This window comes from Podarcis vaucheri (genome assembly GCF_965113315.1).
Source record: "Podarcis vaucheri genome assembly, chromosome: 2".
Lineage (NCBI taxonomy): Eukaryota > Metazoa > Chordata > Lepidosauria > Squamata > Lacertidae > Podarcis > Podarcis vaucheri.
The window spans coordinates 37,896,565-37,913,676 of record NC_138760.1 but is presented as its reverse complement, the minus strand read 5'-3'; the positions used below and the strand labels follow the sequence as shown (position 1 = coordinate 37,913,676).

Below are 17,112 nucleotides of genomic sequence, written 5' to 3'. Positions count from 1 at the left end.
GGGAAGACAGGCCATGGGTATAACGTAGCTTGGCCTGAGGTTTTATTAACCTACAAAGCCCACCCTATTCCTTTAGGTTTGTGGTGCCATTTTAAAAATCTAAATAAAGGAAGCCAGCAAGTTGTTTTGCTTCTGTTGGCTGCAGGGGCTAGAAAGGGGAGGACCAGGGGCAGGAGTGGAGACAGAAGAAGAAGAAGAAGAGTTTGGATTTGATATCCCGCCTTTCACTCCCCTTCAGGAGTCTCAAAGCGGCTAACAATCTCCTTTCCCTTCCTCCCCCACAACAAACACTCAGTGAGGTGAGTGGGGCTGAGAGACTTCAGAGAAGTGTGACTGGCCCAAGGTCACCCAGCAACTGCATGTGGAGGAGCGGGGAAGCGAACCCAGTTCACCAGATTACGTGACTACCGCTCTTAACCACTACACCACACTGGCTCTCAGAGATTGAATCACAGCTCCTGAACAGCCCAAGTGCTGCCCCTGTAGTTATGGCAGTCGTCTGCCCTTTGTTGCCTACCCAGGATTGCCAAGATGCTGTTGCCAGCGGAGGCGGGGGTTTCGTGACCTTCTTTTGTCTCGCTGTGGATAACTTGGATCATTCTCTTGGCAGCTTCCAGCATCTGGGTACGAGATCCAAGGCTGAGCTCTTCTGGGAATGCCTGGTGTTGCAGGGGGGAAAAGAGGACTTATTCACTGCTTGCCCAAACACACAATTGCTCTCTTTGAAAGGACACATCAAGTGAGCCTCCTGCTCCCCCAGACCCCATTAGTTTCCTTCCATCACTCAGAATGATTTGTTTGTTTGTTGCATACTAAAATAAATAGATCAATAAGGCTCTAGGCATCTTACAAACGGGGCTGTATCCCATGGGACTTCCCCTTCCTCTCTTTCTCTGCTCGCGAAATCTGCTCTGGTCCCCCAGCTGAGTGCGTGTCAATGTGTGCATGTGTGCAAGTGAGAGGAGAAGAGGGGAGAAGTTGCATTGCACAAGCAGAAGTCTGCTGCATGAGCAGAATGGCAGCACTCGTGACAACCAAGAAAGATAAGATGCTGCAGGAGGCAGATGGTTGCTCTTACTCTGAGTGATAATTTTTTCTCTTCTGCTTAAGGAAAGAGAGAAAGCTCCTGAGATGGACAATGGCATGTTAAAACTATCAGCTCAGCTTTAGCTAGCGAGGGAGGGAGGGAGGAGAAATTCAGCATTTAAAGCTGAATCCATCAAATCCACACTTTCTAGAACAATATGCAAACTGAAACACAAATATCCTAAATTCAGAGTTATCCAAATTTTGTGATGCACTTCTCCAAAGAGTGTTTACAAAAATGGATATCTATGGGGAAAGCGTACATAAACATGAATATGTCTCTGAAAACAACATACAAAACTGCATTAAATTAGGGAATGCATCTTGCAAAAATGTGCACAGTCAAAACTACATATATAAATGTGTTTATTGGGAGAAATTAACACTAAGGGCTAATCCGGACTGCCTCTTGCCTTTCTGGAGAAATCCGCTCTTTAGCACTCAGCTGGAGCAAACAGCAATTGTCAGCTGGGATAGCTCAGTCAGTAAAGCATAAGACTCTCAAGGTTGTAGGTTTGGGCCCCACATTGGGCAAAAGATTCCAGGGACTAGGAGAGTCTGGTGGTCCCTTCCAACTCTACAATTCTATGACTCTATGTTCTAATTTAGAGCTAAAGAGTGGGGTTTTCCTGGGAAATGAGTGGGTCAAGCGGAAAACCACTCGGCCTCATGCTTTCTAGGCATGGGGCAAGCAGAAGTGTGGCTGAGACCCTAAGATAAAGAGGAATTATCACACATCACTTTCTGCAGGATTTGGGGATATATCCCAAAATGCTGCAGAATGTGAAAAACCTGAATTTAAGATTAGAAAACCAACAGATCCTTTTATATCACTAGCTCTAGCACAGATTTCTTGGGGAGAGGATTACTATGAAAGGACAGCAAATAGCTAGTCAGCTTATTGTTATATTTACTGCCATTTGGATTTTCTGCTGCAGGGTCCCAAATATTGTGGGCCATCATCGCAACACCTTCTCTGACTCCAACAGAGCAATGACAAAACATCTACTGGAGGAGTCCTACCACACAAGCCCTCAGTGCAGCGCTAAGCTGAGCAACATCCTTCACACTGGAGATATTCAGGGAGGCCAGAGCTGCTGTGACATTGCTGCGGATGGAGATGCGGTCCCTCAGCTCCTTCATGCTATACCCTCTTCCAAAGTCCTGGAAAAAAACCACATGTGGCCAAATCACCTCTGCTGGAACAGAATGCTGCCAAAAAGAAAAAGAAAACCTGCCCAAATGAAGATGATACGTATTTTTTAAAGTGCTTTTTATTATTAATTATATTTGTGTAGCACCTTTCCTCCCCAAAGGATATCAGGGCAAAGTAGAACATGGCCTGACAAAACTTGAATAATTCAATCGACAGTGAAGATACAAAAAAACAACACACCAGCCAATTTCCATATCACAACCTCATTCACTCTCAGGCGCCAAGTTCACTCCATCCACCACCACCCCCCAAGCTAGGGTGAGTGTGTCTTCGGCTGGCACCTAAGTGTTAACAAAGAAATGGGCAAGTGCAATTGGAGGGAATGCCACAACTGGGGTGTCACGGTGGAGAATACCCTTTTTCCTAACTCTGCACAACAGATCCTAGCTGTGGATGGGACCGTGACCTTGAGAATCTCAAGTTCCTGGGTGTGCAAGCATTGTTAACCTGTACGCAGATGTAAAGCGTTCTCCCCCCCCCCCCCAGCAAGTGCTTACGTGATTCAGCAGGCTTATGAGAGCCAAGGAGTACGGAATCACCTCCTGTGGGTTTCCTTGCTGGACCACACCCCACAGCTCCGACTGGCTCTTCTTCTTCAACCAGCTGGTTATGGTGTTGAATCCTGAAGGGAGTTCAGGCATGGTGAGAGTCAGGGTTCTGAAAGGGAGAGAAGAAGAAGAAGAGTTTGGATTTGACATCCCGCTTTATCACTACCCGAAGGAGTCTCAAAGCGGCTAACATTCTCCTTTCCCTTCCTCCCCCACAACAAACACTCCGTGAGGTGAGTGGGGCTGAGAGACTTCAGAGAAGTGTGACTAGCCCAAGGTCACCCAGCAGCTGCATGTGGAGGAGCGGAGACGCAAACCCAGTTCCCCAGATTACGAGTCTACCACTCTTAACCACTAGACCACACTGGCTCTCAGGGAGAGCGGACACACTTTGCAAATACACTTTGTAAGTGCAAACACACTTTGCAAGCATCCCTTCCTCCTCCCTGCCCATGCAAGCCACACTTAGAAAGGTTTTGCTACCATCCTCAAGTACTGAATGCCATAGTAACCTCATAATCGGGAACAGAACTGTCCTCAAGGAAGTACAGTAACACAATGACTGCAGCTTTAATCTCTCTCCAGGTAGAAATAAGTCTTGCAAAAGCAACTCTGCCAGTGGCAGTGCTGTGCTGCCTCCCTCTTGACAGCAGCATTACTGCCATTTCGTAGAACAGTACAGGGGGTGGATGTTAGCAAGGTTAGGGCTGTGTAGGTGTGCTGGAGGGAGTGCCAGATTGGCTCTGTTTGTGCATCAACGCAGCCCAGGCCTTGCCACCCTTCCCCCATACTGTCCTGGCAAGTGGCAGTGATTCCACTGTTAGGACAGCAGCACAGCGCAGCACAGCACAGCGCAGCACAGCACAGCATGCTGTCTTCTCCTGCCTGTTCTTTTTTTCTCTTCCTGAGTCTCTGGAAGAACAAGGCACAGAGATCTCCTGCCCATCCCATCCCAAAGAGGTCCCACATTTACTGGTTCAATGCCAAGGTTTTTGCTCCCCGTGAATCCTCCAGCTCAACTAGGATGTTGACACTGGATTGGTTGCCAAGAGCGCCTGCGGGCAGGAAGATGCTGAAGGCAGACTTGACCCCTCGATACAGGCAGGAGTGCCAACAATGGCTGCTGTGAGGGGAGCACATTTCGGCAGTCAGGGTGTAGATCAGCTGCTGCTGCTGCGTTGGGCTGCTGTCCTCATCCATCCAACCTGAAAGAGTCAGAGCAGGAGATGCAGAAGGATATCAGATGAAGGAGGTGTAAAGGTATACATCACTTCAGCTTGGTCACACGAGAATATGAATCAATCTGGCTCCAACACAGCTGTATATGCCTGAGCCATGAATGAATTCCATGCAATGCTAGTCTATGACTATACTCACACACATGGTCTGGCAGGCAAAATTACACATGACCCAGGTACCTATGGAGCCTAAATGACAAGACTGCCCTCCCTGCCTGCAGCTTCCACAAAAGTGGAGCTCAAATAGCTTCCAAAGGACAGCTCCTTGAGATGCAGCTGTTCCAGTTCTTTAACGGCACTGAGATCCCCACTGGGGAAATCTTGCTGCGTTACTTACCCATGCACTGAAATCTAACTGGTGTCTCCAAGATGTAGATATTGTTTTCTGGTCTCAGAATGCAGAGCCCTCCCCTGGGTGGGTGGTTTGGGGTGAGGGTGATGCTGGCTTCTCCCCAGAGCTGTCCTCTAGGCTGAGTGACCAAAATGGTGAAAGTGTAGTTCACTCCATCCTGCAGGACCCCCTGCCTGATCACCAGGTCCCGGTTGGAGTCCCCAGTGGAAGTGGTCACATTGTCCAAGGTCAAAGGCTGGCCATCAGAACTCCGAGCTCTCCAGCTGTACTGCAAGGGCCAGACAGCACATATCACAATACATCAGAATGGCGCCTCTTATTAAGCGCAGCTAAACCCCTGCTGCTCTATAGCCCTGGAATCAGAAGAGAGCATCTCACCAGCGTTCCATTGTCACAGCTTTCGCACCGTCCAGACAGCGTGACATGGATGCTGCTGCTGACCTCGTAGCTTGACAAAGCACTGCAGGAATGGCACTCCAGGGTCACAGGCAGGATCTGGCTAGATGTGATCGAAACCTGCCAGAGGACACCCGAGTCAATATTAAAGTCAGCCCCAAATCAAGACACAGCAGGCTAGTTGGTACAAATGGATAAATGCGACCCTACAGAAGAGGAGCAAGATGTCCAGCAATGGAGGAGTCCCTTGGACCTCTCCCAGGCAACGTAACAGAACTGTGGTGAAGGGTCCGTCAGAGTGTGGACAAAAGCCAGTAGTGTGTCTAGGGGGTTTGCCCATATGGCACTTGCCCCTGAGTGCTAAATCCTAACATTTGGTCTTGACTGGGCTTGCCAGCTTCATAGCAAGAATGTGTGCATTTGAGCGTTATTCCAGGGCTCGGTACTTTCCTTGCCATTTGGCATCCCTACGTACATTGTGTTTCTTTGTCAAAGAGAAAAGAAGAGGTCATTCAGCATGGCAGTCTTTGATCTATGTCTTTGATACAAGAAGACAGGAACTAACTGTCCAAGTCAGCAGGGAGGAATCACTCCCCTTCAGGAACTCCCTAGTGCAGCTGAGGGGGCTGGATGGAGCGGCTTGCATTCAGACTGTGTTCTGTGGAAAGAAAGAAAAAGCTCTGTTTTTAAGCAGAACTCCTTCTTTCTTTCTTTCTTTCTTTCTTTCTTTCTTTCTTTCTTTCTTTCTTTCTTTCTATCTTTCTTTCCAGAGGAAGTGTTTTTGACTACAAGACACTTTTATGCAGAGGGTAAAATGTTTCACTTTTAAGAGCATTTTCCCCTCAGCCAACTCTTCAAAAAGACTCCCTATAAGCAACCACCACCAGCGACTGCCACATACTTGTCCTGCACTACATGTTCACTGTGTCCGTCTGTCTGTGTCCGTCTGTTTCTGTCAATTTATATGGGGGGGGAGTCAGAGTGGCCACATGAGACTAGAGAATGTAATACAGTGGTACCTTGGTGTCAGGGGATGATTAGCTGCTTGTGCTTAAAATTGTGCCCCCTCAGAGTTTGTGCGGCTCCACAAACCTCTGTGTGTGACAGAGCTCCTCAGACATGTCTGCTCTAGTCACTAGTAGAGTCTGACAGTGGCTGCCTGCGGAAGCGTTTCCAGCAAAGAAGCTCCTTAACGGAAACGCGTCTCCTGGACTCACGACGTGGCAGCTTCCGGCGAAGTATGGGTCTCCCTACGGTTGCTTCTGACACCTCCCCGCTGTTTTCGCTGGACGTGTCTCTCACCCCTTTCTCTCCCCTGCTGTTTCCTGCCTTGGCTGCTGCGTCTCTCTCAGCATTACTGAGATCCTCCTCCAGAGACCCCTCGCTCCCCCTGCTGGTCCCTGCTTTAGCTGCTGACTCTCTCCCAGCCTCTGGGAGCCCTACCACCTCCCTTTCCTCTGATGTCAGTTCCCTGACATCCACCTCCCCTCCAGGGCCCCCTCCCCCCCCGCCCCTACTCTCTCCTCTGGGCGGTGAGGAGCTAAAACCCCAAAAAGAATCCTCTTCATCTTCAGACGTCTCGAACATTTCCCTCCATCGGTCTTCGTTCCGGCTCGCTGAATCCTCCTCCGCCTCGGAATCAGAGAACCCCTCCAACTCTTCTTCTTCGTCGGTGGTGGCGAAGTATTCCCTCCGGAACCTCGCCACTGGCTGAGGTTTACGAGGGAATCTCTGATGAAAAGTTTCTATCAAAACCTCGTCATCTACATCCTCTGCCCTGACCCAGGTGTTTTCCGACTCCGGCTCCCCTTCCCACATTACCAAATACTCTACTTGATCTCCCTTCCACCTGGAATCGAGAATCTCCGCTACATGGTAGCTGTGTTCTTTTTCCTCCATAGCTGGTCCCCTATTGACCCTCCCTTCTCTGTCCCCTTTATACGGTGACAGCAACGACCTGTGGAACACTGGGTGCAGCTTCATGTGGTTCGGTAACCGGAGTCTGAAAGCCACTGGGTTGACCTGGTGCGTGACTTCAAATGGGCCCAGCCTTTTGGGTCTTAACTTCTTACAACCCCCTTTGAATGGTAACCCTTGGGTGGACAGCCACACCTGGTCCCCCACCCTAATGCTTTCCCCTTCCCTTCTGGTTTTGTCTGCCTGCCTCTTATATTCCTCCTTAGCCCTGTTTAAGTTAAGTTGGAGCTGGCGATGGATCGCTTCCATTTCTTCAACGAACTGTTCTGCAGCTGGAACGCTCCAGTTCTCCCCTTCCCCCCCTGGGAAGGCTCGGGGATGACACCCGTGATTAGCCAAAAAGGGGCTCATCCCCGTGGACACGTTCTCTGCATTGTTGTAGGCAAATTCTGCCAACGCCAGTTTCTCCACCCAATCATTCTCTCTGTCATTCACATAACACCTCAAATATTGCTGGAGGACACCATTAGCTCTTTCCGCCTGCCCGTTGGTTTCTGGATGACGGGCAGTTGAGAAATTCACCTCTACATGCAATAAGCTCATGAGCTTCCTCCAGAACCTGGAAGTAAATTGTTTCCCTCGGTCAGAAACCACCCTCAAGGGGGCGCCATGCAGCCTAAACACATTTTCCACAAACAATTTAGCGGTTTCTTCCGCTGTGACTGCATGTGAGCAGGCTATAAAGTGGGCCATCTTGGTTAACAGGTCTACCACAACCATGATGGCTGTTTTCCCTCTGGACCTTGGCAGATCAGTCATGAAATCTATTGCCACTGCCTCCCATGGTCTTTCCGGCGTGGGTAGTGGTTCTAATAAACCTGCCGGTGCCCGCCTCTCCCCCTTGGCTCGTTGGCATTGGTCACACCCTCTCACATACTCCCGCACATCTTCCCTGACCTTGGGCCACCAGAATTCCCTGGTAACCAGCCACATGGTTTTGTGTTGCCCAAAATGCCCTGCTGTGGGGCTATCGTGCAGTTGCTTGAGTACCTTTTCCCTCAATTCCCCTTCAGGTATATATAACGCTCCCTTGTAGTACAACGCCCCGTTTCTCTCCTCAAAACCCCCGGGTTTGTCTCCCTCCCTCCTGAGACCCCTGAGTTTGTCCTGGGCGTATTCATCCTGCACCGTTCCCTCTACCAGTTCCCTTTGCCCCACCAATGCCGCCCCACACACCCAGCGGTCCTCTGGAATGACATGGGTCTCTTCGGGTGCTCCCTCCCCCTCCAAATATTCAGGTTTGCGTGAGAGAGCGTCCGCCCTAACGTTCTCTGGGCCTGGCACGTAACAAATCTCAAAGTTAAATTTGGAGAACTCCTGGGCCCATCTCAACTGCCGTTGGTTGAGCACTCGCGCAGTTCTCCAATACTCTAGATTCTTATGGTCCGTGCACACTTGCACCTTATGTTGTGCACCAATTAGCAGGTGCCTCCATCTCCGGAAAGCCTCATGAATCGCAAGAAGTTCCCGGTCGTACACCGTGTAGTTCCTCTCGGATTTGTTCAGCTTTCGTGAAAAGAAGGCACACGGTCGCCACTCTGACTCCTCCTTCCCCGGCTGCAGAAGAAGCACCGCCCCTATGGCTCTGTCAGATGCGTCTGTTTCGACCCTCAGCTTTTTTTGTAAATCCACATGCAGAAGTTGTTCATCAGAGGCGAAGGCCCTTTTCAGTTCCTCAAACGCTCGCTCCGCCTCCGCCGTCCAAACAAACTTCTTTTTACTGCTGAGACAGTCCGTGATGGGCGCCGTCAGGTGGGCGAAGTTTCGGAGGAACTTACGATAAAAGTTTCCAAACCCTAGGAACCTCTGCACATCCTTCTTGGTTTTGGGTGTTTTCCATTCCAGCACTGCTTGAACCTTGCCGGGGTCCATGGCCAACCCCTTGTCTGACAAGCGGTACCCCAGGAATTCCACCTCCTTGGTATGAAACTGACACTTCTCCAGTTTCACCCACAGCCTGTTGGCTTGCAGCCTGCTCAACACTTCTCTGACGTCTCTCACATGTTGCTCCTCATTCTCCGAATACACCAACACATCATCTAGGAAGGCCACGCAATTCTTGTAGAGCAAAGGCCCCAGTACGTGGTTCATGAATGATTGAAAACACGCGGAGCCTGTTTGTAATCCAAAAGGCATCACGAGGTATTCAAATGCCCCCAAAGGGGTGAACATGGTGGTTTTCCATTCATCCCCTTTCCTTATACGTATCAGGTTGTACGCCCCCCTTAGGTCCAGCTTTGTAAAAATCTTTCCTTTCCGCACCCTGGTCAAAATATCATCAATCCTGGGCATAGGAAAAGCCGCCGGCTCTGTCACTGCATTTAACCGCCTGAAATCACATACAAGTCTCGGCTTGTCCGTGTGCTTTTTATCCACAAAAAACACTGGGCTACCCCCCGCTGCCTTGGACTCTCTGATGAAGCCTCTCTTCAGGTTCTTGTCAATGAACTCTCGCAACTCCTGCATTTCCCTGTCTGACATGGCATACAACTTGCCTACAGGAAGCTGTGCTCCAGGGAGTAAATTGATCTGGCAATCAAAGGGCCTATGCGGGGGTAGTTGGTCAGCTTCCTTCTCGCTGAACACGTCGCTGAGATCAGCATACTGTGGTGGCACCTTCCCCTTCTCCATTACTTCAGTCCCTGCCAGGGTGGCTTGGGCCCCTGCTGACCCCTTTTCCCCCCTGCAGTGTTCTAAGCAATGTGCTGAACCGAAGGAAACCACTCTTTGATGCCAGCCCACCAGCGGATCATGTAGGGCTAGCCAGCTCATTCCCAAAATAATGGGAGCGCCTCCCAAGGTGGCCACATTAAACGCTATCAGTTCTGTGTGCCTTGCCACCCTCATTATCATTGGGACGGTCTGCAAGCTGACTCCTCCTCCCAACAGTTCCCTGCCATCGATCGTGGTCACCTGAAGGGGGTTGCTTAAAGGGATCGTCTGTATCTGGTGTTCAGCAGCAAACTCCTTGCTCATAAAATTGCAGGAGCTGCCTGAGTCCAACAGCGCCTTTATTTTTAGGGGGTGTCCATTTTGCAGCTCTAGCGACACTTCAATCACTAGAGCAGGTCGAGGAGCTTCTGGCACGGGCACTTTCACTGCTCTTTGGCCTGGCTGCAGTGCCCTGACGGTGGCAACCAGGCGTTGGCTTTTACCTGCTCCGTTTCTCCCTGCTCTCCCCCCTCAACAGCTCCCACCATCCCTTGCCATTCCTTCCTCTGGGGGCAGACTCTGGCAAAGTGGCCTGGCTGTTGGCAGAGATAGCATTTCCGGGCTCCTTTTCCCTCCTTCTTAGCCCCCTCACTGGGCTTTGAAACTGCGCGCACGCGGGCTGTTCCGATTTCCATCGGCTCTGCCGGCGGGAAAGCTGGCTCAGGAATGTCTGGAATGCGGAACTCCTTCCAACGTTCCCCTCTCCCTTCCCGCCTCTCCAAGGCTCTTGCCTCCTGGCGCGCTCCAATGGTCAGCGCAGATTTGGTCAGCTGATCCATAGACACCGCCCTGGGGCTCCGGGACAGCTCGTCTTTCACAGCCGAAGAAAGACCTTCTTCAAATAGCATCTGAATGGGTGCCGCCGATAAATCCCACCCCAATCTGTGAATCAGCATGGTAAATTCAGTCTAGTACTCACGGACAGATCTGCTTCCCTGCTTGCAAGCCATTAGCTGTCTGCGCACCACCCCTTCCTCAATATCGCTGGAAAACATGATATCCATTGCACGAAAGAACTTCATAGTGTCCTTTAGGATATCATTGTGCGTTGCCATCAGGGGTCGAACCCAGTCTCGCGCCCCCTTCTCAAGATGCCCAATTACGAAAGCAACTCGCGATTCCTCATCAGGGAACTCATCAAACTGCACATTAAGGGCATATTGCATCTCTGTCCTAAAGGCATGGTAATCCTTGGGGTCCCCCCCAAACTTCTGCACCAATCCTGGTACCTTTCTGGGGAACTGAGTGGTTCTCCCCTTCTTGTCTGCATCCTGAGCCCTTCTCTCCTCGAGCCTCGCCGTCTGCAGCGCAAGTTGGACCTCCAAAGCTTGATACCTTTCTTCCAAGCTTGGACCAGCTCCAACCCCTGCCTCTCCGGTTCCGGCTGGGTTGCTCATGATGCTTTCTCCTGCACAGGCAGCGTACAGAGACTGTCAGACTGCTGTCAGGGGATGATTAGCTGCTTGTGCTTAAAATTGTGCCCCCTCAGAGTTTGTGCGGCTCCACAAACCTCTATGTGTGACAGAGCTCCTCAGACATGTCTGCTCTAGTCACTAGTAGAGTCTGACAGTGGCTGCCTGCGGAAGCGTTTCCAGCAAAGAAGCTCCTTAACGGAAACGCGTCTCCTGGACTCACGACGTGGCAGCTTCTGGCGAAGTATGGGTCTCCCTACGGTTGCTTCTGACACCTCCCCGCTGTTTTCGCTGGACGTGTCTCTCACCCCTTTCTCTCCCCTGCTGTTTCCTGCCTTGGCTGCTGCGTCTCTCTCAGCATTCCTGAGATCCTCCTCCAGAGACCCCTCGCTCCCCCTGCTGGTCCCTGCTTTAGCTGCTGACTCTCTCCCAGCCTCTGGGAGCCCTACCACCTCCCTTTCCTCTGATGTCAGTTCCCTGACACTTGGGTTAAGAACTTAATTCGTTTTGGAGGTCTGTTCTTAACCTGAAACTGTTCTTAACCTGAGGTACCACTTGTAACTAATGGGGCCTCCTGCTGCTGCTGCCCCACCACCATGCAATTTCTGTTCTCATCCTGAAGCAAAGTTTTTAACCCGAGGTACTATTTCTGGGTTAGCGGAGTCTGTAACCTGAAGCATCTGTAACCCGAGGTACTACTGTAAAGCCAAGCTCACCGTCTGTGTCACCCAAGCAGGATCTTTACCAGGCTTCCTCACAGTAAGGTTGAAGTGGTAAGTTGCTCCTGGATTCAGCACGGCGTGTGGGACAATCACTCTGTCCATGCCTGCCATAGCAGGGAAGCCACATAAAGTTGTGGACACATTAAGTGCCTGTGGCAGAGAGAAGTTCAGTTAAGAGCCTTTTGCATTAACTAATTTCTGCTCTGATGCTGAAATTGAGGCTGCAGGGGTGGGGAGGGGGGAGTGTAAGGTGAAATCTTATGAAGCAACAGACTTTTGAAAGCTGGCATACAATTAAAGTAGAAATTTGTGAGAGCTGAGCATGGCCTTATGTTCTGAAGCACCTGGAGGCTCTTCCTCCCAGGTTCTCTGCCCCAGGGCCATGGTCCTCTTCCTACCCTCCCAAAAAGTTAGGACAACACAACAGGCCCCTGTAAAGTGAGGCTCAGTCTTCTCTCTCATACAAAAGAAGTGAGAATGGACAAGGGGAATGCTCTCCTGGTATAACAGCTTTTAAAGGGCAGGAAAGCAAAGGAAATAAAACAGGTGCTAGGCAGGTAAAGCCATAGCTCCAAATGCAAAATGTACTGGGAGCATACTCAAAGTGCACTGTTGTTTCTTCATTTCCAGCTGCTGGAAATTTGGTGCCTTCTGAATTTGACATAGAGAAGCACCAAATTCACAAAGTGTTGAATTTAAGCCATGGCTGCAAAGTTTGAATCACCAAGCAATGTGTGATGGTAGGTGATTGACAGGTGGGTAACTCCTCCCACCTGACAAAGTGGCCTCTGAGGAACCGCTCACTTCTGGATTTGGCCCTCCAGCAGGATCCTGTTTCACCACCCCTGCATTAAAGCCTTCATATAAAGGAAAACCCACCTTTTCAGGTTATGCTTCTCATTAGTTAATCAGACCAGGATTTCCCAAACTTTTTGGACAACAACTCACATCATCCCTAGCTAGCAGGGTCAGGGATGGTGTAGTTCAAAAAGAGCTGGAGACCCTAGTTTGGGAAACCCTGGTCTAAACAATGTGTCTTCTTGCTGCCATTCTAGGTCCTCTTCTTACCTCCAGTTGACAGTCCCAGTGGTACGCCAGAGAGGCGTTTCCACCCTTCTCCACATCAGGGTCATATGACTTGCTTCCATCTAGAACCAGATCCATTTTGACTGTCCCTCTCCTCCAGGATCCTCCTTGGATGACTGGAACTAGCTTGCTGGAAAGCACAGTCAAGTCACTGCAAGCCATCTGGGCCAAGGGTGTGTTCTCCAGAGAGATAGTGAAAAGCAGGCAGTGAGGACCAACGTCCAGAGAGAACTTGGGGAGCACAAGACGAGGGGTTAGCACATCTACATGCGGTAATGAGACTGCATTGGTCTTGGACGGAGCATCACAGCTGCAGCTGCGGAATATCTCCCACCGATACAACGCCCGATAGGCTGTGCATTGTTTCAAGTCGACATCAGCCTCAAAGTAGGTGGTGTAAGATTTGGAGATCACAGAGAGAGGCTCAACCAGCTTCAGAGTAGGGCTTTCACAGAGGAGCTGCTCCACAGTTACTTTTGACTGGGCCAAGACAAAACTGACGTTGTTGTAGACTCTCACTTCTACCAAGAAATCACCAGCTTGGCGATATTTGTGAAATACTCTCTGATCTCCTTCACTGGCAAAGGTTTCGGGCGAGTCCCCAAAATTCCACTCCATGTGAAGGTTGCTGCCACCAACCGCCATTACATCAAATGTCACGGTTTGATTGACAAATGTCCTGGAGCCATTGCTGGACAGGTTAACAGTCACTACCGGCACCTCTAACGTTCTTACCACCAGGAGAGTGTCTGCACAGAAAGCATTGGTGGCCTCAATCAGAATGGTTAAATTGTCTTTGCCAGAGGGGGTGTACGTCGCCTGCTGGCCTGTGACATTATAGTCGGGCAGCCCAGGGAGCCGAAATGCCCAGGAGAAAGCAATGTTCTCTCCAGCTTGCACGGCTGCTCGGAGTGTAAGTTCTTTGTTGGCTTCCAGAATGGGTGGACAGTCATCTAAGAGGTGCAGCCCCTTCACCTTCTCCAAGACCTTCACCATGACAGTATCTGTCTGATTACTAACGTTGTTGTAAGCAGATGCCAGCACCTGGTGGTCACCTTTCACTGGAAAAGGAAAGTGGAAGATCCCCGCAGGGTTACCCACATGAATCGCCAGCGAGGGGAAGTAGAGGGCAAAGGTCACTCGCGAGCCCTTCAACACACGCAGTGTAAAAGTAACCTCGTCATCTGTGCACACTGTCCTCTTGTCCACTGTCACAGCCAGTCCAGCCACAGGGTCTTGAACAGAGATGGCACCCAGTGCTGTACTCTCGCTAATGTCATTCCAGACCCGCAGAAACACTCCGTAGTCTCCGAACTGCTCAAATCTGTGAGAGATGTTCTGCCCACGGGAGAGGATCAGCTTCTCCTCTTCCCCCCTCTGTAGCTGCCATTCCCATGCAAGGTCAGATCCTTCATCCACCATGCCCAGAAGCTCTACTGAGGTGCCTGACTTCAGGAGGAAAGGTCGCATAATTCCTGCCACGCTGAAATTTGCCCCAGAAACAGGTTCCTGCACTCTGAGTTCTGTGGAGCCATTGCTGGATCCCAGGGCATTGTAGACTGTGACAAAGACAAGCTTGGAGCCTAGGGTGTTATAGATGTGCGAAAGGGAAGGTGTGGTGGTAAGCAGCAGCTGTGCGTCCTCCTGCACCTTCCACTGATAAAGGAGATCTGTTCCCGACACCACAGAAATGTTCAGATTCACTGGCTTTCCTACTGCAACATTATCAGCGGCCGATTGAACCTTCACACCATGAACTCTCTCCAAGACTTCCAGGGTAAGGCTGGTGGTGGCTTCACCCAGTGCATTCCCAGCTTTCACCTCCACCAGGAGTTCCCCACTTGTATTGGGGCAGAATAAGAACAACTGTCCTTCAGAAGTAAACAATGGATGCTTTCCTTTCAAAGCTGCCCAACGGAAGGTGACATTGGAGCCCTGAGCAACCTCACTGGAGAGAGAGAAGGCTTCCGCAACAGCCACATACTTGCCCTGCACTACATGTTCACTGTGGATTTGCACCCCTTGGACTCTTTCCTGGACCTCTATAGTGACGTTTGCCTTCTCTATGCTCACAGCATTCTCAGCTACGGCAAACACCACAAAGGTGCCAAGAGTGGGGAAAGTGTGAGTGAAAATGGCTGCTCCCTCTTGGAATCCAGTTGTTTCACCAACAGCCCAGCGATAGCGAACACGATCCCCTGCAGCTAAAGAAGATCTGAAGGTGACTTCCTGCCCAGCCTCGCTAACTGGTTGCTCAGCATGTAGAGTCAACAGCTTGACTGGAGTAAGCACCGTCATGGTGAGTGTTGCTGTCCTGTGACTGACCAGATTCTCACCCACAACCACGATGGTAAACTCTCCTGCTTTCTTATAGGTGTGTGGGGCTCTTTGACCCACCTGATGAGGTGAGGCGTCTCCAAAGTCCCACTGAAATGCGGCTGTAGTGTCCCAGCTGACTTCAGCCACAAAGTCGTAGGGAGTGCCCACAGCTAGAAAGATGCCCGTTTCACCACTATGGTGAATGGAGATGGTATTAATGGCCTGTTGAGCTGTGATATTTACCGAGGCGTTTTGTTGGCTGACCGTGTTCCACACAGTCACGGTTACCATGTACAACCCAGCCTCCAAGTACACAAATGTGATTTCTGGAGTTTTAGAAGACACTGGGTCTTCACCGATGCCAAAATCCCAATGGTACCTGTACTGGTGCTGAGGGTCGGGGCCTGGATCTACTTCAGCCAAGAAGGAAAGTGGTTCCTCTAAGGCTACAGCAGACATTGGAGCCAATAGCTTAACTGAGCTGATTTTGTCCTCTACACAAACGGCTAGTTGACGGGAAGCGCTGCTCATTGTTCCATAGACAGTCAGATTCACTTGGTAATTCCCAGCCAACATGTAGCTGTGAAGGACCGTGGGGTCTCCATGACGAACAGCGGGAGGGCGGCCATCTTGGAAATCCCAGCAGAACATAATCCCTTTAACTGGCCCTGTCACAAAGGCTTGGAACAAGGTCAGCTCCCCACTGGAGAGACAACTAGGAGCCAGGATGCTGCTAATATGCAGTTTGTAAATCTTGGCTATGGTGGATGCCTTGGTATAGGCCGCAGCACTGTGAACTGTCACTGTTATTGTGTATTTTCCTTCAGCAGCAAAAATGTGAGAAACAACACCGTGTGACAGATTTCTGTAGGTGGATCCATCTCCCATGTCGAAAGACCACCTGACGTCTGTGCCAGAGGTAACTGTGGCATTGACAACTGTGACTGAACCGAGTTCACTGGGCCCACTGCACACTATGTGCAGGCCCATAATTCCTTCCCTGACAGACACCGATGCCCATGATGTTATGTCACTGAGATTGTTATTGACTCTTAGGGTCACATTATAAATCCCAGCCTTTTCAAAGGAATAGCGCACAGTAGAATTTAGTCCCTCCTGTACAGGTGACCCATCGCCAAAGTTCCAGGAATACCATATGTCATAGAGGGAAGGAGAAACCAAGGCCTCAAACTGAGTAACCTCTTTAACCAATGGAGAAGTTGGACTGGGCAGTATGGTCACCAGGGTTATGGGAATGACAGCACAGACTCTGGCCATTTGGTGAACTTGCTCATACTTGTTGAGGGCTTCAGCTCTGACCGTGTAGTCACCTACAGAAATAACAATGAGTACGTATCACTCAGGAGTGGTAATTTTTCAGAAGCTGGATGTTTTTCAATTTATTGCTCATAGCTAGGTTTCTCCTTTATGTGTTAATTAAAATGCGGGTTGTGCCTAATGTTAGTCACTCGCAGGACAGACCCGTTGAAATGAATGGACATGACTTATAGGTCCATTAACATCAATGGGTCTACTCTTGAGTTTGACTAACCTTGAGTATTTTAATCCTTAATTATCAGATTCACATCCTGTCTTTCTGTAAGGGGGAACAGAATGTAAGATACGTAAAATGTACATAATAATCACAACTTGTATATAAAATAGGTATAATTTTAAATCTAACCCTAGAAAAACCACAAAAGCTGTTGAGGTAGATTGAAGTGATTGGCAGGTGACAGTCAATTTAGGTGTAGGGGCCTCAAGTTCCCCACGGCTACCACACAGCAGGAAAGCTTCTTCCTCACTTTACAGTGCACCTCATTAGCTTTGCTTTGCTTTGCTTTGCTTCCCTTCCCATATGTGTGTTCCTGTCTTGGTCTCAATCTCCTATGATGCTTTTGCCTCACCTGTTCCCTTCTGGTTTCCTAGATTTCAATGGTGGTTAGTCAGCCTGTCCTGGCACCTATTTCCCCACACCAATTTTAACCTTTCTCCCCATAACTCTCTCAGCTGCTATCTGCTCATCCATCTAGTCTCCTCCTCTTCAT

The 17,112-nt window shown here is 50.0% G+C and overlaps 1 protein-coding gene and 1 long non-coding RNA gene across 4 annotated transcripts in view; one reads left to right on the top strand and one right to left on the bottom strand.

Moving 5' to 3' along the window:
• Window positions 1-17,112, bottom strand: part of LOC309525632 (polycystin-1-like) — a gene marked incomplete at its 3' end in the record, with an annotated part of 68,212 nt that overhangs the window by 24,609 nt on the left and 26,491 nt on the right. For all 3 annotated transcript variants that reach the window (XR_014216466.1, XM_082211002.1, XM_082211001.1), the window contains exons 16-23: window positions 12,728-16,395; window positions 11,654-11,809; window positions 4,819-4,956; window positions 4,426-4,708; window positions 3,824-4,055; window positions 2,800-2,959; window positions 2,110-2,250; window positions 518-659 (exon numbers count right to left, since the gene is read on the bottom strand). Coding sequence is in view for 2 of the 3 variants with exons in the window: in XM_082211002.1 (XP_082067128.1) it covers window positions 518-659; window positions 2,110-2,250; window positions 2,800-2,959; window positions 3,824-4,055; window positions 4,426-4,708; window positions 4,819-4,956; window positions 11,654-11,809; window positions 12,728-16,395 (4,920 nt within the window). The remainder of the gene's footprint in view (window positions 1-517; window positions 660-2,109; window positions 2,251-2,799; window positions 2,960-3,823; window positions 4,056-4,425; window positions 4,709-4,818; window positions 4,957-11,653; window positions 11,810-12,727; window positions 16,396-17,112) is intronic.
• LOC309525736 overlaps window positions 11,541-17,112 on the top strand; it is a 227,262-nt gene continuing 221,690 nt past the window's right edge. Inside the window, exon 1 of the long non-coding RNA XR_014216520.1 lies at window positions 11,541-11,629. This is a non-coding gene — a long non-coding RNA (uncharacterized lncRNA). The remainder of the gene's footprint in view (window positions 11,630-17,112) is intronic.